Source organism: Scyliorhinus torazame, chromosome 18 (assembly GCF_047496885.1).
Source record: "Scyliorhinus torazame isolate Kashiwa2021f chromosome 18, sScyTor2.1, whole genome shotgun sequence".
In the NCBI taxonomy this organism is placed as follows: Eukaryota; Metazoa; Chordata; class Chondrichthyes; order Carcharhiniformes; family Scyliorhinidae; genus Scyliorhinus; species Scyliorhinus torazame.
Genome location: NC_092724.1, coordinates 37,830,907 through 37,851,615, shown reverse-complemented (window position 1 = coordinate 37,851,615; position 20,709 = coordinate 37,830,907). Strand labels below are relative to the sequence as shown.

At 45.5% G+C, this 20,709-nt stretch overlaps 1 protein-coding gene across 6 annotated transcripts in view; it reads right to left on the bottom strand.

Moving 5' to 3' along the window:
- LOC140395129 (ran-binding protein 3-like) overlaps positions 1-20,709 on the bottom strand; it is a 126,927-nt gene that overhangs the window by 71,066 nt on the left and 35,152 nt on the right. For all 6 annotated transcript variants that reach the window (XM_072482587.1, XM_072482591.1, XM_072482592.1 and 3 more), the window contains 2 exons: positions 6,189-6,225; positions 5,711-5,800 (listed from right to left, as the gene is read on the bottom strand). In XM_072482587.1, the coding sequence (XP_072338688.1) occupies positions 5,711-5,800; positions 6,189-6,225 (127 nt within the window). The remainder of the gene's footprint in view (positions 1-5,710; positions 5,801-6,188; positions 6,226-20,709) is intronic.

Here is a 20,709-nt window from a genome sequence, read left to right as displayed (position 1 = left end):
CTACGTTGGATTCAACGACATAGACAAAACAGGATCCATGAAAGGGGTATAATGAAAAAATGAAATGAAAATCGCTTATTATCACAAGTAGGCTTCAAATGAAGTTACTGTGAAAAGCCCCTAGTCGCCACATTCCGGCGCCTGTTCGGGGAGGCTGGTACGGGAATTGAACCGTGCTGCTGGCCTGCCTTGGTCTGCTTTCGAAGCCAGCGATTTAGCCCTGTGCTAAACAGCCCCTGTTAAGCAGCTAGCTGTTAAATTAAAAAGCAGAATCACAAAGAGGCTCATTACCTCAGCTCAAAACAAATTGGCATTAGGTAAGATGAGAGAATGGAATCATAATTAAAAGATTGGTGTGGGAGAAATGGGTTTCAGGTAAGGAGAAGTTTAGACAGTTAAAAAGGACAAGACAATAGTACAAGTTAGCGATACCGATGACAATCACCAGACCGTGAAAGGAAGGAGCAGAGCATACAAACATAAGAGTGCACCAAAAACGGGATGGAAGTCGGTAAAAAGACACAATGAAATGCTCTTTATTTGAATGCACACAGCATTTGAAGAAGGTTCACCAGGTTAATTCCTGAGACAAAGGGATTGCCTTATGAGGAAAGATTATGCAGATCAGACCTATACTCATTACAGCTTTGAAAAGGTAATCTTATCAAAACATACAAGATTCTGAGGGGGTTTGACAGAGTAGACGTTGAAAGGATGTGTCCCCTCATGGGGGAATCTAGAACTCGGAGTCAGTTTCAGAATAAGGTGGCGCCCATTTAAAATGGAGTAGAGGAGGAATTTATTTTCTCAGGAGTTGTTAATCTTTGGAATTCTCTACGGTAGGAGGAATGGAGACTGGATCATTGAATATATTCAAAGCTGACTTAGACAAATTTTTGATCAACAAAGAAGTCAAGAGTTATGGGATGGGGAGGTTGGTCAAGATGATTTCAGTCATAATCTTATTAAATGACGGAGCAAGATTGAGGGGCCAAATGACCTTCTCCTGCTTCTATTAGTTATGTTCCTACCCATTTGGTTCTTCAATGATTCAAAATGTTCCCCATCCCTCTTCTACAGAAGGTGGTTCCATGTACTGAAGATCTGTTGGAATACCATCGGAAGCCACAAATCTATGGTCCCGATGGAATTCCAGCTGAAGTTTTCAAGACTGGGGGGCTTTTGTTCACATCAAAACTCTGTACAAGGAGGAAGATAAATCATGCTGTGGAAACTAGAGGTATTTTCCTCTTATCCATTGCAGAGGAAATGCTTGAACACATTCTCCTGAATTGTCATGTACTTCCTGTGCCTGAGGAAATCCTCCGAGATATTCATGATCGACAGCTTGAGGAGACTGCAGTGTTATTGCCCACTCTGCACTAGATTTGCAGGCCACTCTCTATCTGCTAAATTCTACTTACAAGAAACTTGGCCTGTATTTGAATGTTGCCAAAATAAAATTCATATATTAACCCATACCTGGTCACTCGAAATATTCCACCTCCCTTATATGTTAAAGGAGAGACTGCAATATATTGAGCACTTTCCATACCTTGACAGCCACCCTCTCTGAAAAGGTCCAACTCCAGAGAAGCTGCACCAGCTCAGCCTTCTACAAACCACAGCAGTATCAACAAAGACCGCCATATGTCAACAAAAGTCCTAGTTTACTGAACTGTTGGTGTCATCACACTCCTGTAGTGCAGTGAGACCTAGGCAATGTATTAGGAGACACCTAAGAGCGCAAGAGAAATTCCATCAGCAATACCTCCACTGCATCCTCTGGATATAATAGGATGACAATCCAACAAACACTAGTGTTCTTGAAGCCAGCTCCACAACCAGTTAGGCAAACCTCCTGCAAAATCAACTTTGATAGACTGGACAGTGCCCAGATGGCTGAAAAGCATTTACCCCGCCATAACCTGTTTCCTCAATTCTTAAATGGCCAATATTCCAGGGGAGGACCATCAAAACTCTTCAAAGACACTCTGAAGCTTTCCTTGAAGACTAGTAGTGTTGACGTTAATGACTGGAATGAGCTTGCTACCAAGAGTTCAAAATGATAACAACATCAATCAAGATGCATCATGCTCACAATGTTGCAATGATGAGGCAGTGTGATGGTCGGGAGGAAAGACAAGGAAGCAAATCCTGCACTCCAGATCCTAATAACACCCTGCCCCATGTGCCGAAAGATCTGTGGGTTGAGAATTGGTCTGCAGTCACATGAAGGTCCATGGCACAAACCTGCAATCCCGAGTCAACATCATCCTGAATAGACGAACAGCAGCTGACATTCCATGCACTGAATAATCTAAATGAAGAACTGCCCACTATAAGTTCTAAATATTATTGTCATTAGTTTGAACTAATGTCACCTTCCTACTCTCAAAACCTCATTTAAAATAGTTGTACTGAAGTTAACTTTTCCATCATGTTCATTGTCTTATTTACTTGTTTTAGATTAACTCTCGAGGCACTTTCTTTCAAGGTTGGAAAACCCAATTTTTTCCAATCTCTTCTCACAAGTCAGACTTACAACTGAATAAATTATTCAAGGTGTGGAGCGGCTTCTACACTTTCAGTCAGGTCATTCTCCTCTTTCGCCACTCCCCAACTCCACTGATTCACAACTACACTCACTCGATCCTCAATTTAATCTACTGAAGCAACAAATTACATAGCACCTTAACACAAAAGTCTCAAGATGCTTAACAGCACAATAATTAAAACCAACATCAATTCAATAGAGAATAAATTAGGAGTGGCTAAAAGCTAAGTCAAACAATTGGGATTTGAGGAGCTTTTCTAAAATGTGGACCACCACATGATTCACCTGATGAAGGAGCTGTGCTCCGAAACCTAGTGATTCAAAACAAACCTGTTGGACTTTAACCTGGTGTCGTAAGACTTCTTACTAAAATGTGGAGGCAGAGGCGCAAATGTTTGCAAAGTAAGTTTCTAAGAGTCACGCCAAGACACCGGAAGGCTCTGTTATCAAAGGCGAGGTGAAGGGATAGGCGGATGTACATGAGAAAGGAGCTAGAGGAATAGAAGGAAATTTTAGAAGGGGTACACAGCTTTGGAAGGATTTATATGTGAGTGCAAAGATTTTAATTTTAATTCATTGGCGGATAGAGAACCAATGTAGATAAGCAACAATTGATATTCGAGCAAGATGTAGTGCGGCCAGGATAATAACAGCAATGTTAACACAATGTAATAACAGCCACGTTTGAATTTAGTGCAAGGGGATAATTGGAGACAAGGAGAGGATAGTAATGCATTCTGCTGCCTTGACCCCATGTTCAAGAAGATCCTCCTTAAAATTGCTTCAAAGCTTTTGGTCACCCCTTTTAATACTTTGTTCTTTGGCTCTTTGTTCATATTTTCCTTAAGCCACTGTGAAGTATCTTGAGAATTATTTTATGGGATGGTTGCTGTTGGTGTATCTTCACACCCATACTGTGTTTTTTCTAATCCTTTGGGGATTAGTTGGGGAAGTAGTGGAAGGATTTCCAAGCTGATTATCAGCTCGCTGAACTGCGTTGAACCTTCTGTGCCCAACATAATTTTATACATCTCACTCATATTCCCTTCAGTCTCCTCTACTCCAAGTAAAACAAACCAGCCTATCTTCATAGCTAAAACTGTCCAATCACGGCTGCAGTATGGTAAATCTCCTGTGCACCGTTTGCAGTGCTATCACATGCCTCCTGTAATGTGGATTCCAGAACGGCACACAATACTCTAGCTGTGGCCTAACCAATGTCATGTTTTTAAAAATCCAGGCTTGAAAGACAGCTGCCCTTTTTGGAGCCAGAGTGCAATTAAAACATCATAAAAGTTTGGGCAAATGGACTTTTATTTATATTAAGAGGGTTCCCTGCGGAGTAGTTGATTAGAGACATTCCGTGTTCAGCTTAGGGAGATGATGTAGTTAATGGGAGGAGCTAGAGGTTGAAGCAGTCAGGTTGAGGTTTTCAGAGTTAGTTTTTTGACTGGAAGGTAAGCTGAGAGTTTCCTGAGGAATACAGCCAGAGATTCTGCATTACTCTGAAAGGGTGTCAAGTCTCCTTTTTTTAAGCAGTCACAAAAGATCTCTCTTTCTTTCTTAAAGTGGGGTGTTTCTCTACAGCAAGTATTCCTGGAGCAGAAGAGACGGAGTGGGAATATGATTGAGATGTATAAAATTATGAGGGGCATAGATAAGGTAGATAGAAAGAAGCTTTTCCCCTTGGTGGAGGGATCAATGACCAGGGGGAATAAATTGAAGGTAAGGGGCAAAAGGTTTAGAGGGGATGTGAGGAAAAACGTTTTCACCCAGAGAGTGGTTGGAGTCTGGAGCTCACTGCCTGAAGAGTGGTGTTGACAGAGATCCTCATAACATTTAAGAAGCATTCAGATACACACTTGTGATGCCAAGGCATTCAAGGCTATGGGCCAAGTGGTGGAAAATAGGATTAGAATACTTAGATAGTTGTTTTTGACTGGCTCAGATGCACCGGGCCTAAGGGCCTTTTTGGTGCTGTAGATCACTGACTATATGACTGCAGCAGTCATGCACACACTAATCCAGGCTTTTAACCCTTATTGCACCAAATATATATAAGACAATATATCTGAAATCCTACATTCATCACACCTGACTGAAGATAAGTTATGCAAAATAGTAGAGAAAGAAATATTCAAACACTGAAGGCAAGAGATTCAAACACAGTAACCTTTTCTAAGAGCGACGCCCTCAAAGGACTCAATCACATTTTTCTACACATCTACACTGAATAATCTGGTTTGCAAGATAAACTAACATACAGCTCCACTGACTTTTACTTTCCCAATACAAAGTTGATGATAATGATTGCTCTATCCAACCTTCTGAAGAATTAGTAACTTTGAGGGAAAGACAACCTTAAAAATGCACCCCAACCCCAGGAGAACATTACGGCTGACAGACGCTATTTGCAAAGTTGTGTAACAAGTTTCAAGAATAATAGTTGCATGTCGAAGACTATCTTCCTGGAGAAGTAAGTATATGCTTTGCATATAATGTATGCCTGATGGCAAAGACATCAGCTCTGATAGGTAGAAATACTCCAGGCACAATGTATAGAACAGCATGTCAGCTGCACCCATGCTACAGCAGAAAGATATATTACTGTCGTATTTAAATTTCAACACCAAGGTGCAGAGACCAACTTTACCTTCAGAACCATCCCAAAAAACTAATTGTTTGTAATAACAGAATAGAAAACTGATTCAGGAAATGCTATTTTTTTTCTCAGAAAAGAAATCAAATAGAAAACTAGACTACATTTATGAATATACCAAATAAATAGAAGAAATCGCAAAATACACAAAGCAAGCTTTTAGAATGAGGTCCATCATCTCCCGTCTCATTGTCCATTCCAGATTTGCTCAGCTCGGCTACCTTCCACTCCCTTCCGCTTTAACAAGGATTTAATTTTGCAATGCCATCAAAAGAATCAAATATGTAGCTACACTGAGCTGACCATCTAAAGGATGAATTATGTATGCTGCATACAGATTCAAGAGCCTGCACATCATTCCAGGTTGCTGGTAACCTAGCTAATTAGGAATAAATCGGTTTAGACAATACAGAATCCCAATTATTGAGCTAACAATCGGAGAGAAAAAGAAAACAATTGTTCAGCATTGGTTCACTCGTGGTAAAGGAACATACCTGGCTGTGACGGTGGGAACACCTGTGTGAAAGACGAAGATCTTTCTCTTTTAACAGGTGGAGGATAGTTACCATCTTCTCTGTCAGAATCTGAAGAAATAAATAAATTACATGGAGAAGACTAATTGTAAGTTCAAAAGTTTGAAGTGTGGCCATCATACTTTAAATATCTAATCACCAGTGCAATTGGTGTTTAAAAAGCTGCAATTATTCTGACTTGCAGCCAAAAATGCACATGCAAGCTACAAATGCCTTCTAATTGACCAGAGAAATAATTCCAATTGCCTAGGTTTACCTTTTTAGATAACTTTCCAGAGTACTTTAAAGCAAGTTTAAAAAACAGGCTATGTTTATATAGCTCAATTTTATGAACTAAATATCAAGTGTGCTTCAGACTACCTGTAAACAAGGGGATCCAATTGTATGTTTAAACAGGCACATAAGAGAACATTAGCATCTATCAACTTAACACGCTCACCTTCTGCTTCTTCAGGACTGGAGGCATCTACTGGCCTCTAAAATATAAAAAAAAGCGTATTATTCTCAAATTCTCCTGGTTGTGTACATCAATCGTCAGTTATATTTAAAAACAAACTTATCCCTGCCACTTGTCAACATGAGACAGCAGTGTTATAATTGAAAACAAAAAGAACAATAATTGAAAAGACTAATCATGAAAACCAAAGATCTAGTAGTCAAGCAATCATTTGTTTGGGGCTATACTTAGAAGCTACTGCAGCAGCCGAGTATTGTTTTTGGAATGAAATGCCATAATAAATGTAATAAAAGATCCAAAAAACACAGCCAGGCACCTGGTTAGGATCAAGTTTAGCTCCTTTACTTTCCATCAATTCTTTACATATTCAGTGGGGTTACTAAGATTTCAGTGAAGCACAACTGTGGCAACATTTCCATATTGATAAATACTTTGTACAGATTTTGACCCATCACATGACATACTTCCACACAGATTATTATATTTTCAGCTCTGCAATGTGAAGTGTCCACACCTGATGCAATAAATTAAGTACCATTTCAGAGCTTGGTAAAGCCAATGATATTCAAGGATAAAGAACAGCAAATGTATCAATCATGAAAATAAAAAGACCCAAAGCTGGTCATTACAATACGTTAGACAATCATCCATACTTGAAAGCATTTGATGGGATGATACAAATGGACATCTAAAAAGTGCTGGTATCATAGAAGTGGTCAGCAAAGTTTGAAAAGCAACAGAGTGCAGCGTGCAATCCTCTTGGAGTTTTTTAAAAAATGAACAAAGCTAGTGGTCTTCAAAAAGGAAATTGGCAAAGTTCCTTCCATGAAACTAATTTGGAAAGTTCGAACTGATGGAGCAGGACAATTTACCCACTAAACGGATTGAGAATATGCTCTGCAATGGACTAGCTATTAAGGCAGAAACTCTGCAGATGGTTTAATGCTGCAATATGGAAGAACGAGCTGGATAGATCGAATGACGGCCCTCATCTGTAATTACCTTTGTGGCCAGTAAACAGAGGGTGGTGATGAAACATGAAAGTAATCTTAAACGTTAGATGACAGAAACAGGCAGCTAATCATCCTAACTCTAATGAAACAAAGACTTCACCTATCAGGTTTCTCTTTATAACTGTAAAACTTCAACTTTCATAACATGCCAATCAATCAATGCTACAATTTTTTCATTATCTTAAAGTAATTTTTATAAAGGTATGCCCGACACTATTTAAAATATTCCAAATGCAGTGTAATGTCTACAACTTTAATATTCTTCACTTTTTTTAATTTAATGCCACAATGAAAAACTAGAATCTTGTTTTACTTATTTTTGGTCCTATCTTTTTATGGTGCTGCCTTTAGTGACCCGTGCATCAGCACACCAAGATCCCTTTGCTCTCTGACTGCATTGTATTTGGATATTTTTAATTGTTCTCTATACCTTTCACTGTGATATTAATAGAAGGCCAGTGATATAGGAGGTAGCAAGACCAGCCATTTTTTGCATAGGGAGTATTCATATCATTTGGGGTGGCATGGAGGCTAGCACTGCCTCACAGCTCCAGGAACTGGGGTCCAATTCCGGCCTTGGGTCACTGTCTGTGTGGAGTTTGTATTTCCTCCGTGTCTGCGTGGGTTTCCTCAGGATGCTCCAGTTTCCTCCCACAGTCCAAAGATATGCAGGTTCCGTGGATTGGCAGGCTAAATTGCCCCTTCGTCTCCAAAAGGTTAGGTGGGGTTACTGGGATACGGGAGTAGGATGGAGGCATGGGCTTAAGTAGGGTGCTCTTTCAGTGGGTTAGTGCAGACTCGATGGGACGAATGGCTTCCTTCTGCACTGTAAATTCTAAGTTTCTAATTTAAAATTTAAAGTTACTTAAATTTCCACTCGATCTTCCCCTATCTATCTATCAATGATATGAATGTCCTCCCACTGCCTTTCACAATTCTCATCATCATTTGTCATATCTCCAGGTTTGGTAGCACATCAAATTTTATAACATTTTATAATTCTGAACAATTAAGATTTAACCCAAGTCTGCAACTATGTTTTTACCAGCAATACCAATTTAATTCCACTTTTCCTTGCTCTTCCATCTGTTTATTATGAAACCACCCAACTCCTTTTTAGAAGAGTTTAAGAACTTGACTTCAAATGTCTGTGATGTACAATTCCCATTTCAAGAAACATATTTTTCCAATCTCTCCGTTAATTCTTAAATTTGTGCTCCTCATTTACAATCTTACTGACCAATGGACTGAATCTATCGCTCTCGCAAACTACTAGCACATACATCTGCTGAATGGCCTTCCGTTCTCTAAATTTCGAAGATCTTTACCATAATCATTACAATTCAGATCTATTTTTATACTAACCATAATTGTCTGAAAATCTGAAACATTTATTCAGAAGCATCAGGTTCCAAGCACAGTTAACTCTTTTTCTGGGAATTATGTGATATGGAGGTTCCAAGTTTATCAACAGAAACCAATAATTTGTTGAGCTTGTAATGTCGGTATTGTTCCAGAATCCAGTAAATTACAATCAAATTAACTTATGATAATTTGGATGGTTTCTTAATTTTTTTATAAATATTTTTTTATTCTCCTCCTTTTTCACATTTTCTCCCAAATTTACACCCAACAATAAACAATAATCAGTAACGAATGTAATGTCAATCCCCATCCTCCCACCAAACTCCCAAACATTAGCCCGGATGTTAACATAAACAAATGACAAAGAGGAATCAGGAATCACCCATACTCACCATTAACGCATAGTGCCCCTCCCCGCAACCATCCCAGACCCAAACCCCCCGAATGTTCGATGCGATCCAATTCTCAAAAGTGCATAATGAATAACGCCCATGAATTGTAGAACCCTTCCATCCTTCCCTCAGTTCAAGCATTAAGAATTCCAGCAGATCCCCCCGCACGCCAGGGCACAGGGTGGAGGGGTTGATCTCCACCCCAACAGGATCCGCCTTCGGGCGATCAACGAGGCGAAGGCGACAACATCTGCCTCCGCACTCGTTTCCAACCCTGGCTGGTCCGACACCCCGAATATGGCCTCCCGAGGGCCCGGGTCCAGTTTCACGTGCACCACTTTAGAGATTACCATAAACACCTCCTCCCAGTAATCCTCCAGCTTTGGACAGGACCAAAACATAAGAACATGATTTACGGGGCCTCCCCCGCAACATTCACACACATCTTCTACCCCCTCAAAGAGCCGGCTCATCCTCGCCCTTGTAAGGTGCGCTCCATACACCACCTTCAGCTGTATCAGCCCCAACCTCGCATACGAGGTGGAGGCGTTCATCCTCCGGAGCACCTCACACTCCTCCTCTATACCCTCTCCCAACTCTTCCTCCCACTTTGCCTTGATCAATTCTTTTTTTTTAAGTTAAATATTTTATTGAAAATTTTTGGTCAACCAACACAGTACATTGTGCATCCTTTACACAATATTATAACAACACAAATAACAATGACCTATTTTATAAACAAAAAATGAATAAATAATAAATAACAAAAATGAAAACTAGCCCTAATTGGCAACTGCCTTGTCACAAGTAACACTCTCCAAAAATATAATTTAACAGTCCAATATATAATTATCTGTAGCAACGACCTATACATACTATACAGTATATGTTAACAACCCTGAGAGTCCTTCTGGTTCCTCCCCCCCCCCCCCCCCCCCCCGATCCTGGGCTGCTGCTGCTGCCTTCTTTTTCCCATTCCGTCTATCTTTCTGCGAGGTATTCGACGAACGGTTGCCACCGCCTGGTGAACCCTTGAGCCAACCCCCTTAGGACGAACTTAATCCGCTCTAGCTTTATAAACCCCGCCATGTCATTTATCCAGGTCTCCACCCCCGGGGGCTTGGCTTCTTTCCACATTAGCAATATCCTGCGCCGGGCTACTAGGGACTCAAAGGCCAAAACATCGGCCTCTCTCGCCTCCTGCACTCCCGGCTCTTGTGCAACCCCAAATATAGCCAACCCCCAGCTTGGTTCGACCCGGACTCCTACTACTTTTGAAAGCACCTTTGTCACCCCCATCCAAAACCCCTGTAGTGCCGGGCATGACCAAAACATATGGGTATGATTCGCTGGGCTTCTCGAGCACCTCGCACACCTATCCGCCACCCCAAAAAATTTACTGAGCCGTGCTCCAGTCATATGTGCCCTGTGTAATACCTTAAACTGAATCAGGCTTAGCCTGGCACACGAGGACGACGAGTTTACCCTGCTTAGGGCATCTGCCCACAGCCCCTCCTCGATCTCCTCCCCCAGCTCTTCTTCCCATTTCCCTTTTAGTTCATCTACCATAGTCTCCCCTTCGTCCCTCATTTCCCTATATATATCTGACACCTTACCATCCCCCACCCATGTCTTTGAGATCACTCTGTCCTGCACCTCTTGTGTCGGGAGCTGCGGGAATTCCCTTACCTGTTGCCTCGCAAAAGCCCTCAGTTGCATATACCTGAATGCATTCCCTTGGGGCAACCCATATTTCTCGGTCAGCGCTCCCAGACTCGCGAACTTCCCATCCACAAACAGATCTTTCAGTTGCGTTATTCCTGCTCTTTGCCACATTCCATATCCCCCATCCATTCCCCCCGGGGCAAACCTATGGTTGTTTCTTATCGGGGACCCCCCCAAGGCTCCAGTCTTTCCCCTATGCCGTCTCCACTGTCCCCAAATCTTCAGTGTAGCCACCACCACCGGGCTTGTGGTGTAGTTCCTCGGTGAGAACGGCAATGGGGCTGTCACCATAGCCTGTAGGCTAGTCCCCCTACAGGACGCCCTCTCTAATCTCTTCCACGCCGCTCCCTCCTCCTCTCCCATCCACTTACTCACCATTGAAATATTAGCGGCCCAATAATACTCACTTAGGCTCGGTAGTGCCAGCCCCCCCCTATCCCTGCTACGCTGTAAGAATCCCTTCCTCACTCTCGGGGTCTTCCCGGCCCACACAAAACCCATGATGCTCTTTTCAATCCTTTTAAAAAAAGCCTTCGTAATCACCACCGGGAGGCACTGAAACACAAAGAGGAATCTCGGGAGGACCACCATCTTAACCGCCTGCACCCTCCCTGCCATTGACAGGGATACCATATCCCATCTCTTGAAATCCTCCTCCATCTGTTCCACCAACCGCGTTAAATTTAACCTATGCAATGTGCCCCAATTCTTAGCTATCTGGATCCCCAGGTAACGAAAGTCCCTTGTTACCTTCCTCAACGGTAGGTCCTCTATTTCTCTACTCTGCTCCCCTGGATGCATCACAAACAACTCACTTTTCCCCATGTTCAATTTATACCCTGAAAAATCCCCAAACTCCCCAAGTATCTGCATTATTTCTGGCATCCCCTCCGCCGGGTCCGCCACGTATAGTAGCAAATCGTCCGCATACAAAGATACCCGGTGCTCTTCTCCTCCCCTAAGTACTCCCCTCCACTTCTTGGAACCCCTCAACGCTATCGCCAGGGGCTCAATCGCCAGTGCAAACAATAATGGGGACAGAGGGCATCCCTGCCTTGTCCCTCTATGGAGCCGAAAATATGCAGATCCCCGTCCATTCGTGACCACGCTCGCCACTGGGGCCCTATACAACAGCTGCACCCATCTAACATACCCCTCTCCAAAACCAAATCTCCTCAACACCTCCCACAAATAATCCCACTCCACTCTATCAAATGCTTTCTCGGCATCCATCGCCACTACTATCTCCGTTTCTCCCTCTGGTGGGGCCATCATCATTACCCCTAACAACCTCCGTATATTCGTGTTCAGCTGTCTCCCCTTCACAAACCCAGTTTGGTCCTCGTGGACCACCCCCGGGACACATTCCTCTATTCTCATTGCCATTACCTTGGCCAGGACCTTGGCATCTACATTTAGGAGGGAAATAGGTCTATAGGACCCGCATTGTAGCGGGTCCTTTTCCTTCTTTAAGAGAAGCGATATCGTTGCTTCAGACATAGTCGGGGGCAGTTGTCCCCTTTCCTTTGCCTCATTAAAGGTCCTCGTCAGTCCCGGGGCGAGCAAGTCCACATATTTTCTATAGAATTCGACTGGGAATCCATCCGGTCCCGGGGCCTTTCCCGCCTGCATGCTCCTAATTCCTTTCACCACTTCTTCTACCTCGATCTGTGCTCCCAGTCCCACCCTTTCCTGCTCTTCCACCTTGGGAAATTCTAGCCGATCCAAGAAGCCCATCATTCTCTCCCTCCCATCCGGGGGTTGAGCTTCATATAATTTTTTATAAAATGTCTTGAACACTCCATTCACTCTCTCCGCTCTCCGCTCCCCGCTCCATCTCTCCTTCCTCATCCCTCACTCCCCCTATTTCCCTCGCTGCTCCCCTTTTCCTCAATTGGTGTGCCAGCAACCTGCTCGCCTTCTCCCCATATTCGTACTGTACACCCTGTGCCTTCCTCCATTGTGCCTCTGCAGTGCCTGTAGTCAGCAAGTCAAATTCTACATGTAGCCTTTGCCTTTCCCTGTACAGTCCCTCCTCCGGTGCTTCCGCATATTGTCTGTCCACCCTCAAAAGTTCTTGCAGCAACCGCTCCCGTTCCTTACTCTCCTGCTTCCCTTTATGTGCCCTTATTGATATCAGCTCCCCTCTAACCACCGCCTTCAACGCCTCCCAGACCACTCCCACCTGGACCTCCCCATTATCATTGAGTTCCAAGTACTTTTCAATGCACCCCCTCACCCTTAGACACACCCCCTCATCTGTCATTAGTCCCATGTCCATTCTCCAGGGTGGGCGCCCTCCTGTTTCCTCCCCTATCTCCAAGTCCACCCAGTGTGGAGCGTGATCCGAAATGGCTATAGCCGTATACTCCGTTCCCCTCACCTTCGGGATCAATGCCCTACCCAGCACAAAAAAGTCTATTCGCGAGTAGACTTTATGGACATAGGAGAAAAACGAGAACTCCTTACTCCTAGGTCTGCTAAATCTCCACGGGTCTACACCTCCCATCTGCTCCATAAAATCTTTAAGTACCTTGGCTGCTGCCGGCCTCCTTCCAGTCCTGGACTTCGACCTATCCAGCCCTGGTTCCAACACCGTATTAAAATCTCCCCCCATTATCAGCTTTCCCATCTCTAGGTCCGGAATGCGTCCTAGCATCCATCTCATAAAATTGGCATCATCCCAGTTCGGGGCATATACGTTTACCAAAACCACCGTCTCCCCCTGTAGTTTGCCACTCACCATCACGTATCTGCCCCCGTTATCCGCCACTATAGTCTTTGCCTCGAACATTACCCGCTTCCCCACTAATATAGCCACCCCCCTGTTTTTCGCATCTAGCCCCGAATGGAACACCTGCCCCACCCATCCTTTGCGTAGCCTAACCTGGTCTATCAGTTTCAGGTGCGTTTCCTGTAACATAACCACATCTGCCTTAAGTTTCTTAAGGTGTGCGAGTACCCGTGCCCTCTTTATCGGCCCGTTCAGCCCTCTCACGTTCCACGTGATCAGCCGAGTTGGGGGGCTTCCTACCCCCCCCCCCCTTGTCGATTAGCCATCACCTTTTTCCAGCTCCTCACCCGGTTCCCACGCAGCTGTATCTCCCCCAGGCGGTGCCCCCCCCGCCCATCCTCTCCCATACCAGCTCCCCCCTCTCCCCAGCAGCAGCAACCCAGTAATTCCCCCCTCCCACCCCCCCCGCTAGATCCCCCGCTAGCGTAATTACTCCCCCCATGTTGCTCCCAGAAGTCAGCAAACTCTGGCTGACCTCGGCTTCCCCCCGTGACCTCGGCTCGCACCGTGCGACGCCCCCTCCTTCCTGCTTCTCTATTCCCGCCATGATTATCATAGCGCGGGAACCAAGCCCGCGCTTCTCCCTTGGCCCCGCCCCCAATGGCCAACGCCCCATCTCCTCCACCTCCCCTCCTCCCCCCATCACCACCTGTGGGAGAGAGAAAAGTTACCACATCGCAGGATTAGTACATAAAACCCCTCTTTGCCCCCCACATTCGCCCCACCACTTTGTTCGAACGTTCTTTTTAATAACCCGCTCATTCCAGTTTTTCTTCCACAATAAAAGTCCACGCTTCATCCGCCGTCTCAAAGTAGTGGTGCCTCTCTCGATATGTGACCCACAGTCTTGCCGATTGCAGCATTCCAAATTTTATCTTCTTTTTATGAAGCACCGCCTTGGCCCGATTAAAGCTCGCCCTCCTTCTCGCCACCTCCGCACTCCAGTCTTGATAAACGCGGATCACCGCGTTCTCCCATTTACTACTCCGAGTTTTCTTCGCCCATCTAAGGACCATTTCTCTATCCTTAAAAAGGAGGAATCTCACCACTATGGCTCTGGGAATTTCTCCTGCTCTCGGTCCTTGCGCCATCACTCGGTATGCTCCCTCCACCTCCAACGGGCCTGCCGGGGCCTCCGCTCCCATTAACAAGTGCAGCATCGTGCTCACATATGCCCCGACGTCCGCTCCCTCCACACCTTCAGGAAGACCAAGAATCCTCAGGTTGTTCCTCCTTGCGTTGTTTTCCAGTGCCTCCAACCTTTCCACACATCGTTTCTGATGTGCCTCCTGCGTCTCCGTCTTCACCACCAGGCCCTGTATATCGTCCTCATTCTCGGCTGCCTTTGCCTTCACGACCCGAAGCTCCCGCTCCTGGGTCTTTTGTTCCTCCTTTAGCCCTTCGATCGCCTGTAGTATCGGGGCCAACAGCTCTTTCTTCATTTCCTTTTTGATCTCTTCCACACAGCATTTCAAGAACTCTTGTTGTTCAGGGCCCCATGTTAAACTGCCACCTTCCGACGCCATCTTGGTTTTTGCTTGCCTTCCTTGCCGCTGTTCTAAAGGATCCACTGCAATCTGGCCACTTCCCTCTCCTTTTTCCATCCGTATCCAGGGGGATTCCCTTCTGGTTTACCGCACAGTGTTTTTAGCCGTCAAAATTGCCGTTGGGGCTCCTATCAAGAGCCCAAAAGTCCGTTTCACAGGGAGCTGCCGAAACGTGTGACTCAGCTGGTCATCGCCGCACCCGGAAGTCCGCCTTGATCAATTCTAGCAGCGCCTTCTCCTCCTCCAAAATAGCTCCGTAAACCGCCAATACTACCCCCTTCTCCTGTCGTCAGCACCTCCTCCAGCAATGTGGAAGCCGGCTCTACTGGGAAGCTCTGTATCTCCTTTCTGGCAAAGTCTCGAACCTGCATGTATCTAAATATTTCCCCCTGTTCCAACCTATACTTCACTCCCAGCTCTTTCAATCCTGCAAAACGACCGCCAAGAAATAAATCTTTTAGTGTCCTAATTCCTTTCTCCTCCCCTCTTCGAAAATTTCCATCCCACTTCCCACGTAACATCTATGGTTCCCCCGAATCGGCATTTCCCTTGACCTTGCCCCCAACCCGAAGTGCTGTCGAAACTGCCTCCAAATTCTCAACAAAGCTATTACTACCAGACTCCCCGAGTATCTCCACGGGGCCGTCGGGAGCGGCGCTGTCGCTAGCGCCTTCAATCCCGACCCCCTACCCAAACTCTCCTCCATTCTGACTCATTGGTAGTCAACCCCTTTGACCCAGCTCCATACCTTCTCCACATTTGCCACCCAGTAATAATACATCAGGTTCGGAAGACCCAAACCCCCTGCCTGCCTTCCTCTCTGTAGTAGCACCTTTTTGATTCTGACCACCTTCCCTCCCTATATGAACGAGGTAACCATCCCTTCAATCTCTCTAAAAAAGCCTTTGGTGGGAAAATCGGCAGGCATTGAAAAATAAACAGGAATCGTGGCAGCACATTCATTTTAACCGCCTGTACCCGACCTGCCAATGACAGAGGGAGACCATCCCACCTTGCCAGATCAGCTTTCACCCTCCCCACCAAACTGGAAATGTTGTACCTACGGAGCCCCCCTCAATCTCGGGCAACCTGCACCCCCAGGTATCTAAAGCGAGTCCCTGCCTTACAGAATGGCAGCCCCCCACCCCTGGCCGAGACACCACAAAATATTCACTCTTGAAGGTGTAGAAGATTTTAGTTTAGGCGGGCAGCATGGTCGGCGCAGGCTTGGAGGGCCGAAGGGCCTGTTCCTGTGCGCTGTACTTTTCTTTGTTTGTTCTTGTCTAGATTTAATTTGTACCCTGAGAAAGACCCAAACACCCGAAACAGCTCCAGTATTCCCCCTATTGACACACTTGGTTCTGACACGTATAACAACAAGTTATCAGCATATAAGGACACCCTATGCTCTAACGCCGCCCCACCCCACCCCACCACTATCCCTTTGCTTACCCCGAACTTCTTAATGCGATGGCCAATGGCTCAATCGCAAGTGCAAACAGCAGGGGGGACATAGGACATCCATGCCTAGTCCCACGGTGGAGAGCAAGGTATTCTGAGCTGATGTTATTTGTGCAGATGCTGGCCCTCGGATCCGAAGAATAATAGCTTTACCCATTCCACAAATCCTGGGTCCAATTCCAAACCGCTCTAGAACTGCCATCAAGTACCCCCATTCTACCCAGTCAACCGCTTTCTCGGCATCCAATGCCACAACCACCCGTTTCCTTCCCCTCCGCCGGTACCATAACCACGTTCAATACCCTCCTAATGTTCGAAAAGAGCTGCCTCCCTCTCACAAACCCCGTCTGATCTTCACCTATCACCTTCGGGAGGCACTCCTCTAGCCGACCTGCCAGTACCTTCGCCAATATCTTTACGTCCACGTTTAAAAGTGATATGGGCCTATCCGACCCACACTCCATCGGATCCTTCTCTTTCTTAAGTAACAGGGAAATCGATGCCTGCCCCAAAGTTTGTGGTAACAATCCCTTCCCTATCGCCTCCTCAAACATCCCCACCATCAGCGGTACCAGCTTATTTTTGAATTTTTTATAATATTCCACCGGAAACCCATCCGGCCCTGCCACCTTCCCCGACAGCATCCTCCCAATTGCATCTTTTATCTCCTGCTCCATTATCGCCCCCTCTAATGTAGCCCTGTCCCCCTCCCCTAACCCCGGGTACTCCAGCCCACCTAGAAATTCCTGCATTTCCCAGCCTCCCCCAGGTGGATCTGACCTGTACAATCTCTCATAGAATTCCTTAAAGACCTTGTTGGTCTGATCTGGAGCTCCCACCAACTTCCCTGCCCTGACCTGCACCTGGACAATTTCCCTTGCCGCATCCTCCCCACGGAGCTGACCCGCCAACATACAGCCTGCCTTCTCTCCATGCTCGTAAACTGCCCCCCTTGCTCGCCTCAATTGGCGTATCGGCTTCCTGGTAGATAATCGGTCAAAGCTCGCCTGGAGTTCCTTCCTCTTTTCCAACTGCGCTGGGTCCCTATCTTCTGCATACCTCCTGGCTACCTCCAGCATCTCATCTATTACCCTCTGACATTCCAACCTCTCCTGTTTGTCTGAACGAGATCACCTCACCCCTCACCACCGCCTTTAAAGCCTCCCAGACAACCACCTTTGACACCTCACCCGTGCAGTTAAAACCTATATATTCGATTACTTATTGAATTTTGTCGCAGAACCCTCGGTTCCCCAACAGTCCCGCATCTAACTTCCACCCTGGTCTCTGTACCATCCCCTTCTCCAGTACCATATCCACCCAATGTGGAGCATGATCTGATATTGCAATTGCAGAGTACTCTGACCCTTTAACCCCAGCCAGCAGCGCCTTCCCCACCATGAAAAAGTCAATCCGCAAGTACACCTTATGGACCGCTGAGAAAAACGAGTACTCCCGCTCCCTTGAGTGCAGAAACCTCCAAGGGTCCACACCTCCCATTTCCACCATTAGCTCAACCAGTGCCTTCGCCCCCCCTGACGGGACCAGCGAGCGCGGCCTTGATCTGTCCAATTTTGGCTCCTGCACCAAGTTCCAGTCCCCCGCCACTGTCAGTTTGTGTGTGTCCAAGTCGGGGATGGTCCCACATACCTTCTTCACGAATCCCACATCGTCCCAATTCGGACCATATACATTTACCAGCGTCACTAGCCTCCCCTCCAGCACACCTGTCACAATCACATACCTCCCCCCCTGATCTGCAACCACCTTCTCCATCTGGAACCGTACCCTTTTACTGACCATTACCGCTACCTCTCGAGCTCTTCTGTCAAATCCAGAATAAAACACCTGACTAACCCAGCCCTTTTTAAGTCTCACTTAGTCCTTCACCCTCAGGTGAGCTTCCTGCAGCATTGCTACATCGGCCTTCAAACTTTTAAGATGCGCAAGCACCCTTGACCTCTTGACTGGGCCTCCCAGCCCCCGCACGTTCCACGTGACTATCCTAACTGGGGGTCTCTCACCACCCCCCACCCTTCTTATCCACCATCATCTTACCACCAGGCCCTGTCCCATGAGCCTGACCCGTCCCTTTCCATTATTAACATCGAACCCCCCCCCCCGCCCCCCCGCACTTCCCCTCGAGAAAATGATGGTTTCTTAATTAAGAGAGTTGGAGGAACAAGGAAAAGTGGGACTAAACTTGGTACTGCTGGTTAAAACACAGGGGCATACTTGATGGGTTAAATGTTGTGTTTTGGTAACTTGTTGTTCATAATTATAGAATGTTATAACTCATTACCTTATACTTACTCTTATAACGCGGCAATGATAGCTTACTCAGACTCAATTTATAAATCCAGCAACTGAAGTGGCTCATTTATATTTCAACACATTATTCCCAAGACAAGTGATATTGCCGTTCAGAAAATGTATGGAAATCATGGCTTTGTAAATGTGGGCATTGAAAAACAACAAGGAAATCATGTGAGACCATCACAGGCCACTGGTTAGACTTCAGCTGGAGTATTATGTCCAACTCTGGGCACCGCAATTTAAGGAGGAAATTAAAACCTGGGAAGGAATACAAAGGACGTTTATCAGGGATGAAGGACTTAGGGGCAGCATGGTGGCACAGTGGTTAACACTGCTGCCTCATGCGCCATGGACCCGGGTTCGATCCCAGCCCCAGATTACTGTCCATGTGGAGTTTGCACATTCTCCCCGTGTCTGCGTGGGTCTCAACCCACCCCCACAACCCAAAGATGTGCAGGGTAGGTGAATTGGCCATGCTCAAATTGCCCCTTAATTGGAAAAAAAGAATTGGGTACTCTTTAAAAAAAAACATTTTAAGGGATAAATGTCTAACATTGACAATATTTTTAATTTCAATAATGTGGAGAGAATGGAACACATTATCCTGTAGCTGAAATAGTGGTATAAACATATTCCATAGAAACTTTCGAAAGGCACTTGAATATGTAATTGTAGAGGGCAAATATACCAGGTTATGAGGAAAATGCTGGGGTGAGAAACTATATTGCAGAACTCCTTCAAACACCAGCACAGGCACAACATGCTTCCCTCCAGATTGTAAAATATATATGGAGTCATTGCTGAGAATTAATATACAAAATGCAGCCATAAGTTGTATCTATCTTGGAAATAGATCACAAGATTAATTCAGATGAAGGCAGTGAATGAAGCTTACTTTAAGCATTTACACATTTAGAAACATTTATAGTCCCTTATGCACTGTTTCTTAAATGATTCCAAACAAGTTTATTCTATTTGTGCTTACTCTCCAAATAAGGAAATTCCTGACAAATCTTGCCTTTCACCAGTTTGAACCCGTGCAAAAGGTCTCTTGTCTTGCAGTGACCACTGAGCTTGAAGTAAAAGTCTCCCCCAATAACTTACATACATTTGCCCACTGGCATCAGATCACTCTTTTTTGCCTCTGCACCCCCACCCTTCCCTCCTTGTCCAAAAAGCAAATGGTCATATGTAGCACATTGTCTAACATTGACAATATTTTTAATTGCATATCAGAGGGTGCTTTCTCTTCAAAACAACCAAGCTTTGATTTTATTCCCAAGGGCTCTGGAGGATGCTTCATGAAGAAAGATTACAAACGCGGTCATCAATTCTGGGATCCAAACATGGTTAAGACTATAACCTGTGCTGCTGTTATCAGATATTTTGATATGGATCCCAGCCTGTCTTCTGCACTCAGTAGCTGCTTGGCTGTCATTTATGCAGCACCACAAGAGTGAACTCAGTCTAGGCACAGAGAAAGTGGCAATGTAATTTAAAGGAAGCCTGTCATGAAAAGGAAGCATTTCAAGAACAAACCAACAGTAGGTCAAATAAAAACCAAAGACAAGATGAGTAAATCTGTACAGGCAGATCAATTGGTGAAATACTCAGGATCGACTGAAGCACAGAGAAGAAATAACAAAAAGATAGGAATTCCGCCAACAGATCTAGAAATAGCTGAGCACCAAGCAGCATACGAAGACTAATGGTGCGCAGGACAGTTAACATTAAGTGTGATAAAGAGGACTTCCGGTTGCGACTATGCGGAGCTAAGTCGCACATTCGGTGGCTCCCACAAAAAACGGACATTTGGGCTCTTTTCAGGGTCCCCAACGGAATTGTTTCGACGTTTCCCGCTGTGGGAAGGAGAGTACAATAGTTCCCCGA